This window comes from Pseudorca crassidens, chromosome 19, assembly GCF_039906515.1.
Source record: "Pseudorca crassidens isolate mPseCra1 chromosome 19, mPseCra1.hap1, whole genome shotgun sequence".
NCBI lineage: Eukaryota > Metazoa > Chordata > Mammalia > Artiodactyla > Delphinidae > Pseudorca > Pseudorca crassidens.
Genome location: NC_090314.1, coordinates 17,073,951 through 17,091,810, shown reverse-complemented (window position 1 = coordinate 17,091,810; position 17,860 = coordinate 17,073,951). Strand labels below are relative to the sequence as shown.

General features: G+C 35.6%; 1 protein-coding gene across 4 annotated transcripts in view; it reads left to right on the top strand.

Annotated features, from left to right (window-relative positions):
- The window catches only part of GOSR1 (golgi SNAP receptor complex member 1), a 49,798-nt gene that overhangs the window by 10,187 nt on the left and 21,751 nt on the right, over positions 1-17,860 (top strand). For all 4 annotated transcript variants that reach the window (XM_067716068.1, XM_067716067.1, XM_067716070.1 and 1 more), the window contains exons 5-6: positions 2,557-2,648; positions 5,912-5,986. In XM_067716068.1, coding sequence (XP_067572169.1) covers positions 2,557-2,648; positions 5,912-5,986 — 167 coding nt within the window. The remainder of the gene's footprint in view (positions 1-2,556; positions 2,649-5,911; positions 5,987-17,860) is intronic.

Here is a 17,860-nt window from a genome sequence, read left to right as displayed (position 1 = left end):
CCCACAATCCCCATAGATGTTTAACATTGTTTAGAAGTTCTTGGTTTGTTCAGTTACACAATAAAAAGAACAAGATATAAATACTGAAAAGGGAGACAAAATCTGTATTCTGTGGTAATGATAAGATTATATAGCTAATACAAACCAAGAAAACTAACTAAAAAAAAAAATTGGAAACATTCAGTAAGTTGATGACTTATAAAATTAATATATAAGAGCAAGTAGTTTTCCTACACACAAACAGTAATCTGTTAGAAAGTACAATGGAAGAAACTATTAAAATTTTATGTATAATTTAATAAGAATGTATAGGATTTATATGTATAAAACTCTACTGAGGAACATAAAAGAAGGTTTACTCTGCTTTTTTATTTATTTATTTATTTTTTTTTTTTGCGGTATGCAGGCCTCTCACTGTTGTGGCCTCTCCTGTTGTGGAGCACAGGCTCCGGACGCGCAGGCTCAGTGGCCATGGCTCACGGGCCTAGCTGCTCCATGGCGTGTGGGATCTTCCCAGACCGGGGCACGAACCCATGTCCCCTGCTTCGGCAGGCAGACTGTGAACCACTGTGCCACCAGGGAAGCCCTTACTCTGCTTTTGGATGGGATGATTTCTCTCTAAATCAGCCTATATATTGAATCTTATCCCAGTGGAAATAACAGGGGTTTTTGTTTGTTTCATTTTTTAAAAAACAGCAAAATGACACCAAAGTTTATTTGGAATTATAGTCATATAAGAATAACCAAGAAAAAAACCCATGTGAAAATGAAGATAAGTAGTAAAGGATGCCTAATTCTGCCACCTGTTAAGACCTGTTAAGAAGCTAGAATAATTAAAACAGTTTGATTCTGGAGAAAAAGTAGACGAATAGAGTAGAGTTCATATATAGACGCAGACATGCATGAAAATTTACTTTCTGATAAAGTTGCTATTTTGAATCAACGGAAAAAAGAGGGATTATAAAATAAATAAAGCTGTAACAATTTGCTAACTATTTGAGGGGAAAAACTCCTCAATTTCTATCTCATTCCTCCTATCCAGAGTAAATTCCAAATGGATCAAAGATTTATATGTAGAAAAAGAAACAATAAAATTTCAGAGTAAAGCATGGGTGAAATTGTACATTTTGGGGTAGTAAAGGACTTCCCTAAGCAAGACCTGATACCAGAAACTATAATAAATGACTAGTTTGCTTAATATACAGAGATAATAGAAATAAGAAAAAAGCAACCCAGTAGAAAAATGGGCAAAGGATATGAACTTGTTTATAGAAAATGAGTGGCCAAAATCATAAAAATATGGTCAGCCACATTCCCAAATGAAAATATACAAATCAAAATGAGATATGGAAAAAAAAATGAGATATGATTTTTCACCTGTCAAGTTAGCAGATATTGAAGCATTTGTAACCCAAATGTTGGCAAGAGTGTAGAAAAATGGGCACTCGTCCATTTGCTGGGCATGTAAGTTGGTGTAGTCTTTCTAGAAGGCATTTTAACACTATCAAATTCATGTAAGATTCTTTGACCCAGTTATTCTGCTAGGCATTTACCCTTTAAATACATTTAGTTCAGTAAAATATATACCCAAGAGTGTTTATTGAAGCATTTTTTTAACAGCAAAAAAAAAGGCAACTAAAATGTGTACCAGTAGAGAACTTATTAAATTACTATAGTCATAATTTAAAAATTAACTATTAAATATTAAAAAGAACGTAGATTTCAATCTGCTGATATGGAAGGATTACTTCATACTTCATGAACTACAAAAAATAAGGTTGCAGCAGAATATAGTATGATTTCTTTATCATAAATGAAAGAAATAATAAACTCATATATGCAAAAACATACTTCCTGAAAGAAAGTGATCATAATATTAAGAACTGTGGAGCAAGATGGTTTTTACTTCTGTTCTTTTTGGTGCTCTTTTAGTTCATGGTACCCCATGTTCATGTATTATTTTTGTTTTTAAAGGGCTCTCTGAGAGGTGGCATTATGTTTTTTATCTTTTTTATATACTGATCTGAATTTTTTAAAATAATGAATACTCCTTAGCAACTTAAAAATATGGTAGAAAAAGAAAGGAAAATATTTAAAATTATTTTATTCTTTACAGCTCTCTTCTGTTCTTCTTTTGATTAGTTTAGGAATTAAATTTCTGCAGGAGTTCCAAAAAGGTGAAATTTGAAAATAAGCCCCATTGGGTACACTGATGAGTAGAAGGAGCCTCTTAAGTTTTATCCTAGGCTATTTGAAGTCATGTTATCTGAGAATTATTTTTTCTTTACAATTCTGCCCCATAAGACAAGGTACTAGGGGATACAAAGGATAGTGATTTAGTGACACTGTTACCCTACCTCCAAATTGTTTTCATTTGAAAGAAGTTGGTCACTCTTCAGGAAAGTGATTATAATGTTATTTTTACCTCTTGGCAATTTGATTTCTTAAATAGCAGTTTTCTGGGCAGAAATTTGTAATATAACAATACATAACTGGCTCAGTAAGATGAAAATTTATAGTTAGCTAGTGTTGATTCTAGATGTTGATTGATTGCAGGATTATACACATGAATTCCATAAAACCAAAGCAAACTTTGTGGCAATACGGGAAAGGGAGAATCTCATGGGATCAGTACGAAAGGATATTGAGTAAGTTACCTTTTATATTTTTTTGTAGGATGTTTATTCAGAATCAGATTTAGAGTATATCCATGATTAACAGCAAATTGAGTGGCAGAACCATGGTTTAGATTTCAAGGTTTCTAATTCCCATTTCACTGTTCTTTAAACATTGCTGCTCCAGTATAGTCCTAATCTACTTTGCTGTCTTATCTCCAGTTTCCCCTAGTTTTATCATTGGCTCCTGCCAACCTTGACTTTCCTGTCTTAATTCAAAGTCCAGTTTAGATGATGTCTTCGTGAGTTCTTCTCTGATCTCCTACCACCCACCTTAAGCATTATAACATTACCAATAAATGAAGCTGTCCGTGTTTCCCTTCCTGATTACCATCTATCCCCCTACACTCTCCCTTGCCCCAACAATTACATATCAATACTTAGGTAGCTATCAAAGTAGCCTTTACTTCCCTGGAATCTGAAATCTGTTTTTTCCAGATTTTATACAGATTCATAACTTTAGTCAAATTATTTAAAGACTCCCAACATTTTTATGCTGCTCTTAAGCCATGATTTTAAAAATGTATTCTTTTCTTCCATTCCTTTACCTCACGTTTAATAATATATTCTAGCATTTTATACACATTTTCAAAATGTTTTTCACAGCTGTACATGACTGACAGGGTTAAATCCATTGGGCATCTAATTAAAGCTGCAGACTTTCCACTTTTGGACCATCTGTTGATGCCTATCATTGTCTCACTTGTGATAAGCTTAAGTTTCATAAGTATGATACTTATGTTTCATGAACTATGATGTGTACTACCATCTCATGAACTGATATATATCATGTGTACTCTGATAAACATTTTCTTAGAGTTCCTTTATTTTGTTGTAACAGTAAGACAGTTTTGCAGGAGAGATCATTTAATATTCATCCCATGCAAAATTTTTGTCCAAAACTCTAAACCAGGATTATCCAGTCACCAGTTGTGTTTCTATCTCCAGAAATTATCTTAGAAAATTAATTTTTATTGTTTGTCTGTGTTTTATCTATGTTTGTTATATTTAGTCATATGTACTTTGTATAACATATAGGAGTGAAAAAATGAAACATTTTTGCCATATTGGGAATTTTGGAATATTTTTAGTTCTCTGGCACATATATAAGTCTTGTGTCTGTTTTCTATATAGTCTATTTACATAGGTATTTTAAAGAATGCGTTGAGAATCAGTGTAGTGGACAGCCTTTGATGTGTAGGCTTTTAACTACCATGCAATTTGTGGGAATTGTTAGACTACATTCCAATGTAATAACTTGTTTTCTAAAAGATGATCATAAAAGAAACATGTTCATCCATTTACTAAACTATTTCCTGATTACCAGCCATGAGTAAGATAATATGTCAGTCACAGTAGAAGGTAGAAATGAAAAGATCAACATGGCCCTCTAGATGCTAGAGGGGAGTAAGGCACATACTCAAATTAATATAATACATGGCAGAATATGATTAGTGAAATGAGATATAGTAGTAATAACTGACATTTAAGAATTTTTTCTGCAGTTACACACTGCTTTTTCATATATTCTCTCTTTTTTGGCCTCATATAATCTTTGAGTATAGATATAAATTATTAGTCCCATTTTATAAAACTAGGTATTAAGAGTTATCTAAGGTTAACTGGCTAGTCATCAGTCTTCCAAGTCCAGTGTGTTCTTGGTTATATCATGCAGCTTTTCCTGGTATTTTCTTTCCCACTGCACTTTGCACATCAGCCCTACTCTCAGCTAGTGATTCAGTTTTAGCAGCACGACCCTCTTTTGTCTTACTGCGGTGTATGTGCAGTTACTTAAATTTTTAATTTTGTTCTTGATACTTTGTAAGTAAGGAACTGAAACGTGTAAGTGTTGATAGTAATGATACAAAGCGTTTTCTAGTAAATTGTAATGAACTGAAGACCAGGATAGAAATCCTTAAGTATGCCACAACTGGCAGATCTTTAGCTTCCTTTTTGTGTTCCTTAGACTTCAGTTGATGGACTGCGTGTATCGTTGTGAAGGGAAACATTCCATTTCAGTAGCTTCCCCACCCCATGTGCTGTGTAGTAATCAATCCAAAGTAGTATTCCCGGACTTCCCTGGTGGCGCAGTGGTTAAGAATCTGCCTGCCAATGCAGGGGACACGGGTTCGAGCCCTGGTCCGGGAAGATCCCACATGCAGCGGAACAGCCAAGCCCAAGAGCCACAACTACTGAAGCCCGTGCATCTAGAGCCCGAGCACCGCAACGAAGAGTAGCCTCCGCTCACTGCAGCTAGAGAAAGCCCGTGCGCAGCAACGAAGACCCAATGCGTCCAAAAATAAAACAAACCAAAAAAAAACCCCAACAAAGTATTATTCCCACTTGGGGAAAATAAAGTTATAGGAGATAATAGACAAAGAAAGGAAAAGTAATGGCTTTAAAGGCCTCTGCTTTCCTCATCTTTTACAGTATCCTCCCAAACCTTACTCTTCAAGATGGACAATGCAAAGTTTTCTTAATACACTCTGTTCTTCCACACCTCATGATGCTGCACACGCTCTCCTTCCTTCCTGGAATAATCTTCCACTTTTTATAACTAAATTATCACTCGTTCTACAGGGTACCCTTTAAGGATTTTCTCTCTTTAAGAATGTTTCTGTATTTCTCATAGTCTCTCTAATCTACCTCCTGCCCTATAGAAATGACTACTCTCTTCTTTTGTATATAACTATTATCATATTAGTTCCTATTACACTGAATTACAATTATATAATTTATGTATCTCTCTAAACTATGACCAACTTGTGGCTAGGTAGCATGTTTTACTATTATAATGTCTGGTACCTCACAAATGTTGAATAAATATTTGCTGAGTTAATGAATAAACGAATGAATGTATATTCTCTTTTCATGTACTTTTAGTGAGTTGGAATTTTTGGCAACTGATACAAAATATACACTTTTAGAAGAGTTATTAATAAATGTATATAAAATAAAAAAAAGGAAAAAGTAAGATTTTTGTTTAAGAATGTTGGATTACTTTGGTGAAAAATAATAAAGTCTTAGGCCTAAGTTAGAGAGCCATTCATATTTATCTATTTATGATAGATGCTATTTTTAGAAGGAAATGAAAAGGATTATACATTTTTATTGTTTATTCAAAACTATGGAGAGGCTCAATTTTTCCACTTTGGATATTACTTGAGTCAATCATTTAATCCTTTTTTATAACATGTACCAAAAATGTTCTTAAGTTTTCTTTATTTTTATTCTAGGTCATATAAAAGTGGGTCTGGAGTAAACAACAGAAGAACTGAACTATTTTTGAAAGAACATGACCACCTTCGAAAGTAGGTATTATTGAAAAAATGCATACTATATAGTACCTACTTATTTATTCACATATATAGCAAACATTTTATGGTGTTTATTATAGTAAGTGCTTTATCAATGCTAATTCATTTAATTCTTCTAATGATCCTATTGGGTAGAAATAGAATTGCAACTGTTCTGACCATAATTAGGAACAATATGATGCTATCAGATATACAAAATATGCATTCATTACTTGTTACCTGTACTATGTCTTTTATTGCCTTAATGTTTGTTTTCTTTAGTGAGTCTATTGCTGTAATACTTTGTCCACTACTATAGATTATTGGTAATAATAATAGTAATATTGATACTGACTTATGTTTGAATGGCTTGATACCACTTACATATGTCAAGAAGCTTTACAAAGGGTAATTGGCCATACATCAAATTCAAAGAAAATATCTTATTTCCCAAGAACTCAGAAGAAAATACCTAAAAACTTGGATGAACGAGATACACACACACACACACACACACACACACACACACATATAAAAACAAGCCACCATACTCTATCCCTGCTTTATCTATTTTCCTTCTGAAATACACTGGTTTCTTTAATTACTTTCTTTGTATTTTGTTATAGAACTTAAGGATCAGAAAATTACTTCTCTCTCTGAGCTCAGCCTCTAAGCACTTGAGCAGCTAATATCCGTGATAGTTAAATGATATGAATTATGTTGATATTTGCTGCTGAATGTCATAAATTAGTCATGTCCATATGAGCTTAATGTGCTGTTCAATTTGTTTTTCTTTAAAGATTACCACTTTAAATATGAGCTGTTGAAATCAGAACATGGAAAGATCAAGACCTTTTTAGTAGAAGTCTGAGTGCTTCTAGTGTCAGAAAGTTGTTATTTCTTAAAATGTTAAATATTATTGATTGGCACAAGGGGGCAGCCTTTCCTAGAGTATGTTTAGTTTATAGTTATTTATAGCTTTGGTAGTTCTTTTTGTATTTGATAGAGACCACGATAAAAAGAATTTTGCATTATATCCAAAACTATATTAATATATTCTTGGGGTACAGAGTAATTTAAGGAATAAGATACTCAAGTAGCATAAAAATAAATATTAGCTTGCATTAACATTTTTATATTTATCAACCCCAAAAGAAGTTAAACAGAAATGCAATAGTTTAATTACTTTAAGGATGTTTTGATGCTGAAAAGAGTATACCAGAGTTATTATATAAATTGATATTCTTTATTTCATTATTTCAGAACATATTGTTTATTATAAATTTTATATGAAAAATTTTAGTTTTGCATTCATTTTAGTAATTCAGAGAAAACCCTTCAGGAGTTTAATATTGTCCATTTTACAGGAAAATAAATATAATAGTTCAGGGGCACACAGCTTAAGTAATTTGTTTAGGGTTATAAAAATGGTAAGAAAATTGGCAATCAAAAGGTATTTACCATTTTGTTTCCCAGGTGATTTTATGTATGATATACTTTACATATATTCCTTTCAGCATTCTTGTGAGAAGTTAGTATGTGCTTACTCCACACAGAGAGAAACTGAGGCAGGATGAAGTTGAGTGAAACATGAGCTGATAAATGAGGGGAATTGTTAACACTAAGGCTTAATCTCAATAACAAGAGTTTAGTCATTGCTTTCAGTATTAAAGCACAGAGCTTCCAAATATGTTTTAGAAAAATCAATATTTTGTGTAAATTACAAATACTTGTTAAGTAATAAAATAATAAAAAATTATGGACTAACATATATACAAAGTAATAATGATATGAAAAAGTTTCTCTTTTTCAATGTTGTCTCTCTTTCATTTGCTAAGTGCTTTGAGGAAGAATTTTTTTAGAATAACTTTTTAACGTAAAAGCTATATGTACTTTTTATAGTACTCATTTTAGAAAGTATGAATAATAATTCAGCAACACAGAAAAGACAGTTTGAAACACTTATCAGTACAGATGCGATACCATTTTTTACTCATCAGTAGGTTGTGAGCCTTCTCCCATGTTATTTGACAATTTTTTTTGTTTTTGAATAATTCTTTTAACTTTTAATAGTCTACATATCCTATAATACAGATAAACCATAATTCATGTAACCTAATGAGTGTTGACCTTTTGGATTATTTCTAGTTTTTATTATTGTACATACTGAAGTCTTTGCACGTATCCATAATTATTTCCTTATGATAAATTCCTAGAATTGGCATTGTAGGATTAAAAAATACATTCATTTTTAAAGCTTTTGATTTAGTATTGTCAAAATTCCCTCTAAAGTTTTGCTACTTTAGAGTCCCATTAGTAGCATATTCTGCCAGTGCTCTCAGGAACAGTTACTTGATTTTTTTCTAACTCATGCCACGAAGATAGGCGAAAATTCTCAGGCAATAGATTTTTTTTTAAAATAAGAAATATATTTTCATTAGAGAAAACATAGGTCAAACAGCCAAGCACAAGAAGCATAGGTGGTCCAGTGGTTAAGACGTGAGCTTTCACTGCTGTGGGCCCAGGTTTGATCCCTGGTCCAGGAACTAAGATCCCACAAGCCACATGGAGTGGCAAAAAAAATTTTAAAAAAAAAGAAGAAGAAGAAGTAATAGTTAAATTAACCTAAAAGTGAAATGGACAGCAAGAGATTATGTATTGCAGCAAGACCATTTGTAATGAAGAGGCCAGATTTGCTGTTAGGGTACTTTTTAGTTTGATCTTTCATGAATAAAGGTGTTTTTTTTTAAAAACTACTCAGTAACTCAGGTAACTCATTTGATTTTGCGCAGTAGGGTCATACTTTTTATGGCAAAGAGCATATTTACATTTTTATTTGATTCTTCATAAAATATTTTTTCATGGTAATGTAAATTTCTACAACTTGCTTCAAAAGTCCATATTTTTGGGCTTCCCTGGTGGCGCAGTGGTTGAGAGTCCGCCTGCCGATGCAGGGGACGCGGGTTCGTGCCCCAGTCCGGGAAGATCCCACATGCCACGGAGCGGCTAGGCCCGTGAGCCATGGCTGCTGAGCCTGCACATCCGGAGCCTGTGCTCCACAACGGGAGAGATCACAACAGTGAGAGGCCCACGTAACACAAAAAAAAAAAAAAAAAATCCATGTTTTTGTCTTGAAAAAGAGTAAAGCAGTTTTTATAAATGAATGGTAAACTTTATTAAAAAAAACTGACTTGGTAATGAATTGCTTTTAAAGCTCTTCTTAATATTCTTTTTGTCTAAAAATAAATGTTGTTATCTTGTAGCAGTTTATCTTACAGAAGATAGTCATTTCTCTTCCTATTTGGTGGATAAGCTAGCTTTCATTGTTTTTTTTAAGATTTAATTTTATTTATTCTTGGCTGCACTGGGTCTGTGTTGCTGCACGTGGGCTTTCTCTAGTTGGCAGTGAGTGGGGACTACTCTTCATTGCGGTGCGCTGGCTTCTCATTGCAGTGGCTTCTTTTGTTGGAGAGCACGGGCTCTACGTGCTCAGGCTTCAGTAGTTGTGGAATGCGGGCTCAGTAGTTGTGGCTCACGGGCTCAGTAGTTCTTGCTCGTGGGCTCTAGAGCGCAGGCTCAGTAGTTGTGGCACACGGGTTTAGTTGCTCCGCGGCAGGTGGGATCTTCCCTGACCAGGGATCTAACCCGTGTCCCCTGCATTGGCAGGCGAATTCTTATCCACTGCACCACCAGGGAAGTCCCTAACTTTTTTTTTTTTAACTTGCCTTTCCCTGAGTCTCAGTATGTCAGAAGAAAATGCTGGCTTTGAATGAGTGTCAAGCTTGTAGCTGTTTGTGTTTTGCTGTACTGTGGATGCATTCCTGTGAGCTCTTTGGTTGCTGTTTAGATTAATTTCCTTTATATGTTTGTTCTCTTTCGTTGCTCCCTTATATTTTCCTTTTTGAAAGGAGTATCTGAGTTAGTTTAAAGGGTGTGGGGCTGATTGTATTATTGCTGTTTTTACAGCTTTTTCTTTAGAAGAATTTTGTCATTTTGAATAAAACATGTCTTCCACATTTACCTTAATGAAGTTGACAGATTTCAGAGTAGTGGTGAGAAACTTGGATTAGGACATAAGTATACACAAATAGAACGAGCCTAGCCTCTTGCTGGACTTCTTTACTGCCAGTGATCATCACCTCCACGTGAAAATTAGCCACCTTTTACCAAGGCTGTTGCCTCCATCTTCTCATCTGTGATTCTATCACTTCAAAAATCTTCAACTCTAACATTTCACTCTGACCAACACAGTTTATTCTTCCAAGACTATCTGCAGCATCACTAGCTTCTCTTTTATATTTTTCTTCTTACCTTTAACCTCTCCTACCCTCGCTAGCTTGGATCTCATAGTTGATCGACTGAAATATTCCCAACATTTGGCCTTTTCTGTGCGCCTGTCTTTTTCTGTACCCTAGTAAAATGCCAACCCGATCCACAGTCTACTGTTCTACTCCTCTATTTAAGGGTTAAAGAGAAAGCACCCAATATACAGATTAACTTTGTTTTAGATTCATTATTTCCAACCTCGTCTGAGTATTCAGCATTGCCCAGTACCTTTTGCTTGCTTGACCCAGTTTACTTGTCTCTCTCATTCTTTTCAAGAAATTTACCAGGACTTCCCTGGTGGTCCAGTGGTTAGGACTCTGCACTTCCAATGCAGGGGGCGCGGGTTCGATCCCTGGTCAGAGAACTAAGATCCCACATGCCACAGCGCGGCCAAAATGAGAGGTCCTTAGCTCCTACTTCATTGAATTTTTAAGGTTCTTTCTCCTTAGTACAAATTCATGTACAGGAATACCCTTCTTTACCCCTTTCCTGTAGTTTTTAAAGGACTAGTTTTTTTTCCTGGGAAGGCTAATACATCCGTCTGGCTTCTATCTCTGTCCTTACCTGCTACCTCAGCTATTTTACTCTTCAGTCATCTTCTATACTGGCTCTGTCTCTCTAGTTTATGAATACACTTGCTGTCTCTGTGTCAGTACTCATTTCCTCCTTAGCCTATTGACTACTTCCCTCACAGTCTACTGAGCATGTTGTCACTGGGGACATCAATGAGCTCCTGAAGGCCAAATCTAATATTGTTTGCCTGCTCTGCCTCAGGTGATACTCTTAATCTCGTCCCTCCTTGAAAACCTAGGCCACTGTAACACTGAAATTTACTGGTTCTCCACTTGCCTTTCTTACTACTCTTTGTTTCCTTCCTGGCTGCCTTCTGATGTAGCCTCAGAATCCTTTACATAGTGTTCTCCAGGCAGAAATTAATTAGAGCTAATCCACCAAGTGAAACTTATTTGTCATCTACCCTCTCACATTAGCCCAGTTATTTGTCGTTGACATGCATCATAACAACAATTCCTCCTCCCCAGAGATGGCAGCTATAAAGAAGACCTAGTGAAGAGAAATTGAAAGAAATTGAAATTTTCATTCAAAAATTTATAGGAAAAGCAACTGGTGAGATTTTTTTTTTTTTTTTTTTTTTTTGCGGTACGCGGGGCTCTCACTGTTGTGGCCTCTCCTGTTGCGGAGCACAGGCTCCGGACGTGCAGGCTCAGTGGCCATGGCTCACGGGCCCAGCCACTCCGCGGCATGTGGGATCCTCCTGGACCGGGGCACGAACCCATGTCCCCTGCATCGGCAGGTGAACTCTCAACCACTGCACCACCAGGGAAGCCCAACTGGTGAGGTTTTTATATTGCCAAGAATAATAAAATTAATGAGAGAGTTGAAGAAAGAGGAACAAATTCTGAAGTTATATAGACCCAGCTAAGAAGGTAAGCTGAGGAATTTCATCCATACTTAGAGGCTCTGTTTGTTTTCATGGAAGTACTCTGATTTGTGGGAATGGCATGATTACAACTGGAATTGCAGACTGGTTATATTAAGCACATCACCTTAAAAATTCTTGACATTTTAAACAGACCTTTGGCAGTATTTCAAAGTAGTCAAAATATTTAAAATATTACATAATATGTCGGTTTCTAAATTATCATTTCATTTAGTTGGATCACATCATAAGAACATATAAATAGGCATTTTAGTTTTTCCTCTTATTAACTTGCCACTTTTATCTTGACTAAGATACCTTAATGGATTTATTCCTTAAATTGGTATAATAGATAGGGAATGGGTTTTGAAGCCAAACAGATCTGAGTTTAAATCCTGGTGTGAACTGTAAATTTGGGGGCAAGGGCCTTAAACCCTCTGACTCTCTACTGTCTTAAATGGGGAAAATTGAATTCTTACTTTGCACAGTGTTAAAACACTTAAAATTAGAGATAATGTGTAAAGGTTTTGCCTAGTACAGTGCCTGACATGTAGTAGACCAGTTCTCAAATTACATTGAGCCATTCTTGCTCGTAGCAGTATTAGAACAGAAAAGTAGACTAGTAACTAGAATTGTGTACCTAGAGCTAGGTGACAGAGACTCCAGCCCTCTGGGGCCCTTCAATGCCAAAATGGTATGTAGGAATAAATAACTATCAGCTAACCCTGATTATCTATTAAAGCTCAGAGTGTGTTTTTAAATCATTCCCTTCATTTATTGCTCATTGGATTTTCATTAGTATAATAAGTGGTTTATTTATTCCTAAGCTTCATTTCTAGATAGGAGTTTTCAAATTCCAGTTGCATTCCATCTGTTTCTTTGCATTTATCTGAATGCACATATAATTTTTTGTATCAGTTTTGTTGTTACTGTTGTTTATTGAGGTAACATTGGTCTATAACATTATATAATGAAGTTTGGTGTGTGCAGCATTGTATTTCTACTTCTGTATATGCTACAGCTTGCTTACCACCAAAAATTTAGTTCGCATTTGCCACCACACAGTTGATCCCCTTTACCCATTTTACCTTCCCCTTCCCTTCCCTTATGGTAACCTCTACTCTGTTCTCTGTATCTATGTATTTGGTTTTGTTTGGTTTGTTGATTTATTTTGGTTTCTTGTTGTTGTTTGCATTTTTTATATTCCACATATGAGTGAAATCTTATGGTATTTGTCTTTCTCCATCTGACTTATTTCACTTAGCATACTACCCTCAAAGTCCACCCATGTTGTCACAAATGGCAATATTTAATCTTTTTTATGGCTGAATAGTATTCCATTGTATATATATTTACCACATCTTCTCTATCCATTGAGATATTACCTCATACCTATTAGAATCGCTATTATAAAAAAGGCAAGAAATAACAAATGTTGGTAAGAGTATGTAGAAGAGGGAACCCTCATACACTGTTGGTGGGAATGTAAATTGGTACAGCCTCTGTGGAAAACAGAATGGAGATTACTCAAAAAATTAAGAACAGAACTACCATATGATCCTGCTATTCCATTTCTGGGTATTTATCCAAAGAATATGAAAACACTAATTTAAAAAGATAGATGCACCCCTCTGTTTATTGCAGTATTATTTACAATAACTCAGATACGGAAACAACCTAAGTGCCCATCAATAGATGAATGGTTGAAGAAGATGTGGTATATATATATTCAGTTTTCATTGTTTTACCAAGCATTTGTTGAGCATCTACAATGTGGAAAGCATTGTACTGCGTGTTGGAGATAGAGAAGAGATAAAGCCTAGTGACGTTCTGCCCTGTTTTTAATGAGCTCCCCTAGGATGGGAGTCGGGGGGCAGAAGAGAAATGTTAACAGGTAATTACCGTGCATTGTAATTAAGTTTAATGTATGGAGACGTTTGTGCATACCACTATAGTATCACATTAAAGGGAATGATTAACTCTAAAGCTTCTGAAAGGGCTTTGTAGAAATAAAGCATTTGATTTGAGTCTTGAAGGATGAGTAGGTATTCACTAAAGTCGACATAAGAAAAGGTTTTGGGAAAAGATGAAACTTGAACCTTATGATCATATCTTTTTTTAAAAAAAAATCTGTATCATTCCTGATAAATGATCAATGTAGATATATTAGAAATATCATTCATTTATTGCCTGTCTACAAACCCTCTCCCAGATAACAGGCCTTACTCATGCCCCTGAAAGGGCAGCCTCATGGGGAGCAAGAGAAAACAGTGGAGGGATGAACTGAGAGGCCGTAGTGTTTCTGAGATTCATCTATATGTTTTGTTTTGTTTTGTTTTTGTGGTACATGGGCTCTCACCGTTGTGACCTCTCCCATTGCGGAGCACAGGCTCCGGATGTGCAGGCCCAGCGGCCATGGCTCACGGGCCCAGCCGCTCCGCGGCATGTGGGATCTTCCCGGACCGGGGCATGAACCTGTGTCCCCTGCATCGGCAGGCGGACTCTCAACCACTGTGCCACCAGGGAAGCCCCTATATGTTTTTTATATCAGTAGTCAGTTCCTTTCTATAACTGAGTACTTTCCATTTTATGATGCTATACCACAATTTGTTTATCCATTAACCCATTGATGGATATTTGGGTTGTTTTCAATTTGGGGCTGTTACAAATAAAGCTGCTATGAATATGAATATTAAAGCTCCTAATATTCTTTCTTATAGAATTCCAATTAATAAATGTACAAGGACTGATAGAAATAGAAAATCAGTAGGTGAACAGCACAGTAATAATGGGAAAGAAAGATTCACTAAATGGATGCTAAAATTAGTGGGAATTTTGAGGAGAAACAGGGTACCTGCATATTCTCAAAGCATCTTCCCCTACGTTAATTAATTACAATAGGAAATATAGTAATTTTACAGTGGAGAAACCTGGCAGACACCACCTTAACTAAGCAGTCTAGGTTAACATCAGTAATAAGACATATTGACATGATATACAGCCTGATATGATGCTTCAAGGGCCTGACATCACTGTATGGTATTCTTGCTAAAACTGCGTAAGGTCATGACCATAACACTTTAAAATACTAGTCAGTTATTTTTGTAGAATGTCCCTCAACTTGGGTTTGTCTGATATTTCTCATGACAAATTAAGGTTAGGCCATTTTGTCACAGACTGAAGGAGACTTAGGAGACATGACAACTAAATGCAATATAGGATCTTGAATTGGATCATAAAAAGGGACGTTATGCTGACACATATATATGGAATCTAAAAAGTAAAAAAAAAAAAAACGAAAGAAAAAAAATGGTCAGAAGAACCTAGGGGCAAGACAGGAATAAAGATGCAGACCTACTAGAGATTGGACCTGAGGATACGGGGAGGGGGAAGGGTAAGCTGGGATAAAGTAAGAGAGTGGCATGGACATATATATACACTACCAAACGTAAAATAGATAGCTAGTGGGAAGCAGCCGCATAGCACAGGGAGATCAGCTCGGTGCTTTGTGACCACCTAGAGGGGTGGGATAGGGAGGGTGGGAGGAAGGGAGACGCAAGAGGGAAGAGATATGGGGATATATGTATATGTATAGCTGATTCACTTTGTTATAAAGCAGAAACTAACACACCATTGTAAAGCAATTATACTCCAATAAAGATGTTAAAAAGGACGTTAGTAGAAAAATTGGTGAATAAAGTCTGTAGTTTAGTTAATATTCTTGTACTAATGTTAAATTCACTGATTTTGATAACTGTACTAGGGTTATGTAAGACATTAACATTAGGAAAGCAGAGTGAAGTGTATACGAGAATCCTCTGTACTATTTTTTGCAATTTTTCTGTAAGTCTAAAATTATTTCAAACTAAAAAGCTAAAAAAACCAACCAACAGAAAAACAACCATAAGCAAAATAGGAAGGAAAAGGTTCTTCCTCAATCTGATTAAAGGCATGTACAAAAACTGTTAATATCAGACTTAAGGATGAATGCTTTCTCTCTAAAATATAAAACAAGGCAAGAATGTTTGCACTAACCACATTTTACAGCATTGTATTGGAGGTCGTAGCAAGTGCAATAAGGGAGGAAAGGGATAAAAGGAATACAGATTGGAAAGGAAGAAATAAAACTATTTTTGTCAGATAACAAGATTACATAAATAGAAAAATCCCAAAGGATTTACCTAGAAGCTATTAAATTAGTAAGTAAATTTAGCAAGGTCACAGGATGAAAGGTTATATATAATTATAAATTCTATTGCTATACTAGCAAAAACAATTAGAAAATTAAAATTTTTTAATTCCATTTATAATACGTCCCCAAATAGGAAATATTTTAAAGTAAACTGAATATAATTTGTGCAAGACCTTTATGCTGAAAACCATAAAATGCTAAGAGAAATTAAAGGAGACCTAAATAAGTGGAAAACATACCATGTTTCTGGATTGGAAGATTTCCTACTGTTAAGATGGCAGTTCTCCCCAAATTGTTCTATAGATTCAATGTAATCTTATTTAAATTCCCAGCATATTTTTTTACAATCTGACTGTAAAATTTATATGGAAATGCAAAAGACCTGGAAGAGCCAAAAAATTTAGAAAATACAAACAAAGGTAGAGTACTTGCACATCTCAACTCAAGACTTACTATAAAGCTATAATAATCAAAACAGTAAGCTACTGGCATAAGATGGACCTATATAGGTTAATGGAACAGAACAGGGTTCAGAAATAAACCAACTAACATGTGGTCAATTAATTCCCAACAAAAGGTGCCAGCATAAATCAATGGGGGAAAGGAGAATATTTCCAACAAATGGTGCTGAAACAATAAGTAAGTCCCCTACATACGAACCTTCAAGTTGTGAACTTTCAAAGACGCGAACCTGCGTTCGCATGTCCAGTCACGTAAGTTAGTTCACGTGTCTGATGTACATTGTCACGTGCGTGCATCCTCTACCAGTGGTGGTGCTTTTGTGTACTTTACGGTACTGTTTATTACCAGGTAGACTCAGTCTTATTTTATACTCTGGGTTATAATCCAGCACTATCATTATTTTGTTCTTCAAACTGTTTCACCTTTGGCCATTGGGAGCTCCTGCAGATTAGCTTCTGTCATTTGACATGCCCCATCCTTTTTTTGAGCACTTCCTGTACTATCTGGCACGACAGTGTTTGTGGCTCATCTTGTACTTTCCCTGCCTTGGCTCTAGAACCAACCACTTCTCCAAGCAGCCTTGGTTCCTCTTATTGGAGAGTGGTTCAGAAACTAAGATCTGGGTGCTAGATATGCTTATTGCTATCGAAGTGTCATTCCTTCTAGGCTCTCTCTTGCTAAAAGTTTTTATCTTGAATGGGGTTGAATTTTTTCATGTATTTTAATCTGTTGAACTGATCGGATCTTTACATTATGCTTATGAAGAATATCTTTAGATTCCTTTTCTTTGACGTGTTTTTGCCTGGTTTTAGTGGAAGGGTAAGACTGGCACCATTAAAATGAGTTCTTTCTGTTTGCTGAAAGAGTTTGTGCAGGCTTGGTGTTGTTTCTTCCTTAAATATTTGATAGAATTTACTATTGAATCCATCTTAGCCTAGAGTTTTCTTTGTGGCAAGATACTTAAATTACAAATTCGGTTTCTTTTGTAGATGTAAGACTATGGCTCTGTTTCATTTATTCCTGGGCCAGAGGGTGATAGGTGATTGTGATTGGCCCAGCCTGTCACACATCCATCCTTGTGGCCAATGGACTGGAAAGTTTGTTATCAGAAGAAAGAGAATGCGGCATATACAGGGCTCCAGGGAAGTTATCAGCCAACTTAGTCACTTCAGTTTGAGTTTACTACACTCTCTTCTATACTCTAAGCCATAGACGTAGAAATAGTATAGTTAAGCAAAATCCTTTTTTCTAGTGATAGTTATTGAAGTGGACTTTTACTTTAATATTTCATTCCTCCCTCCATCCCCTACCAATGAATTATGAACTTTTTATGGGTCTATAACGCCCTACATGACCAACATACTACCTGTTTTATCTCTTTCCATCCCTTCATCTGTATCACTCTCTCCCTCTACTTATTAGGTACCAGCCTGACTGGTTTTTATTCATTCCTTTCCCAAAGATATCAAGG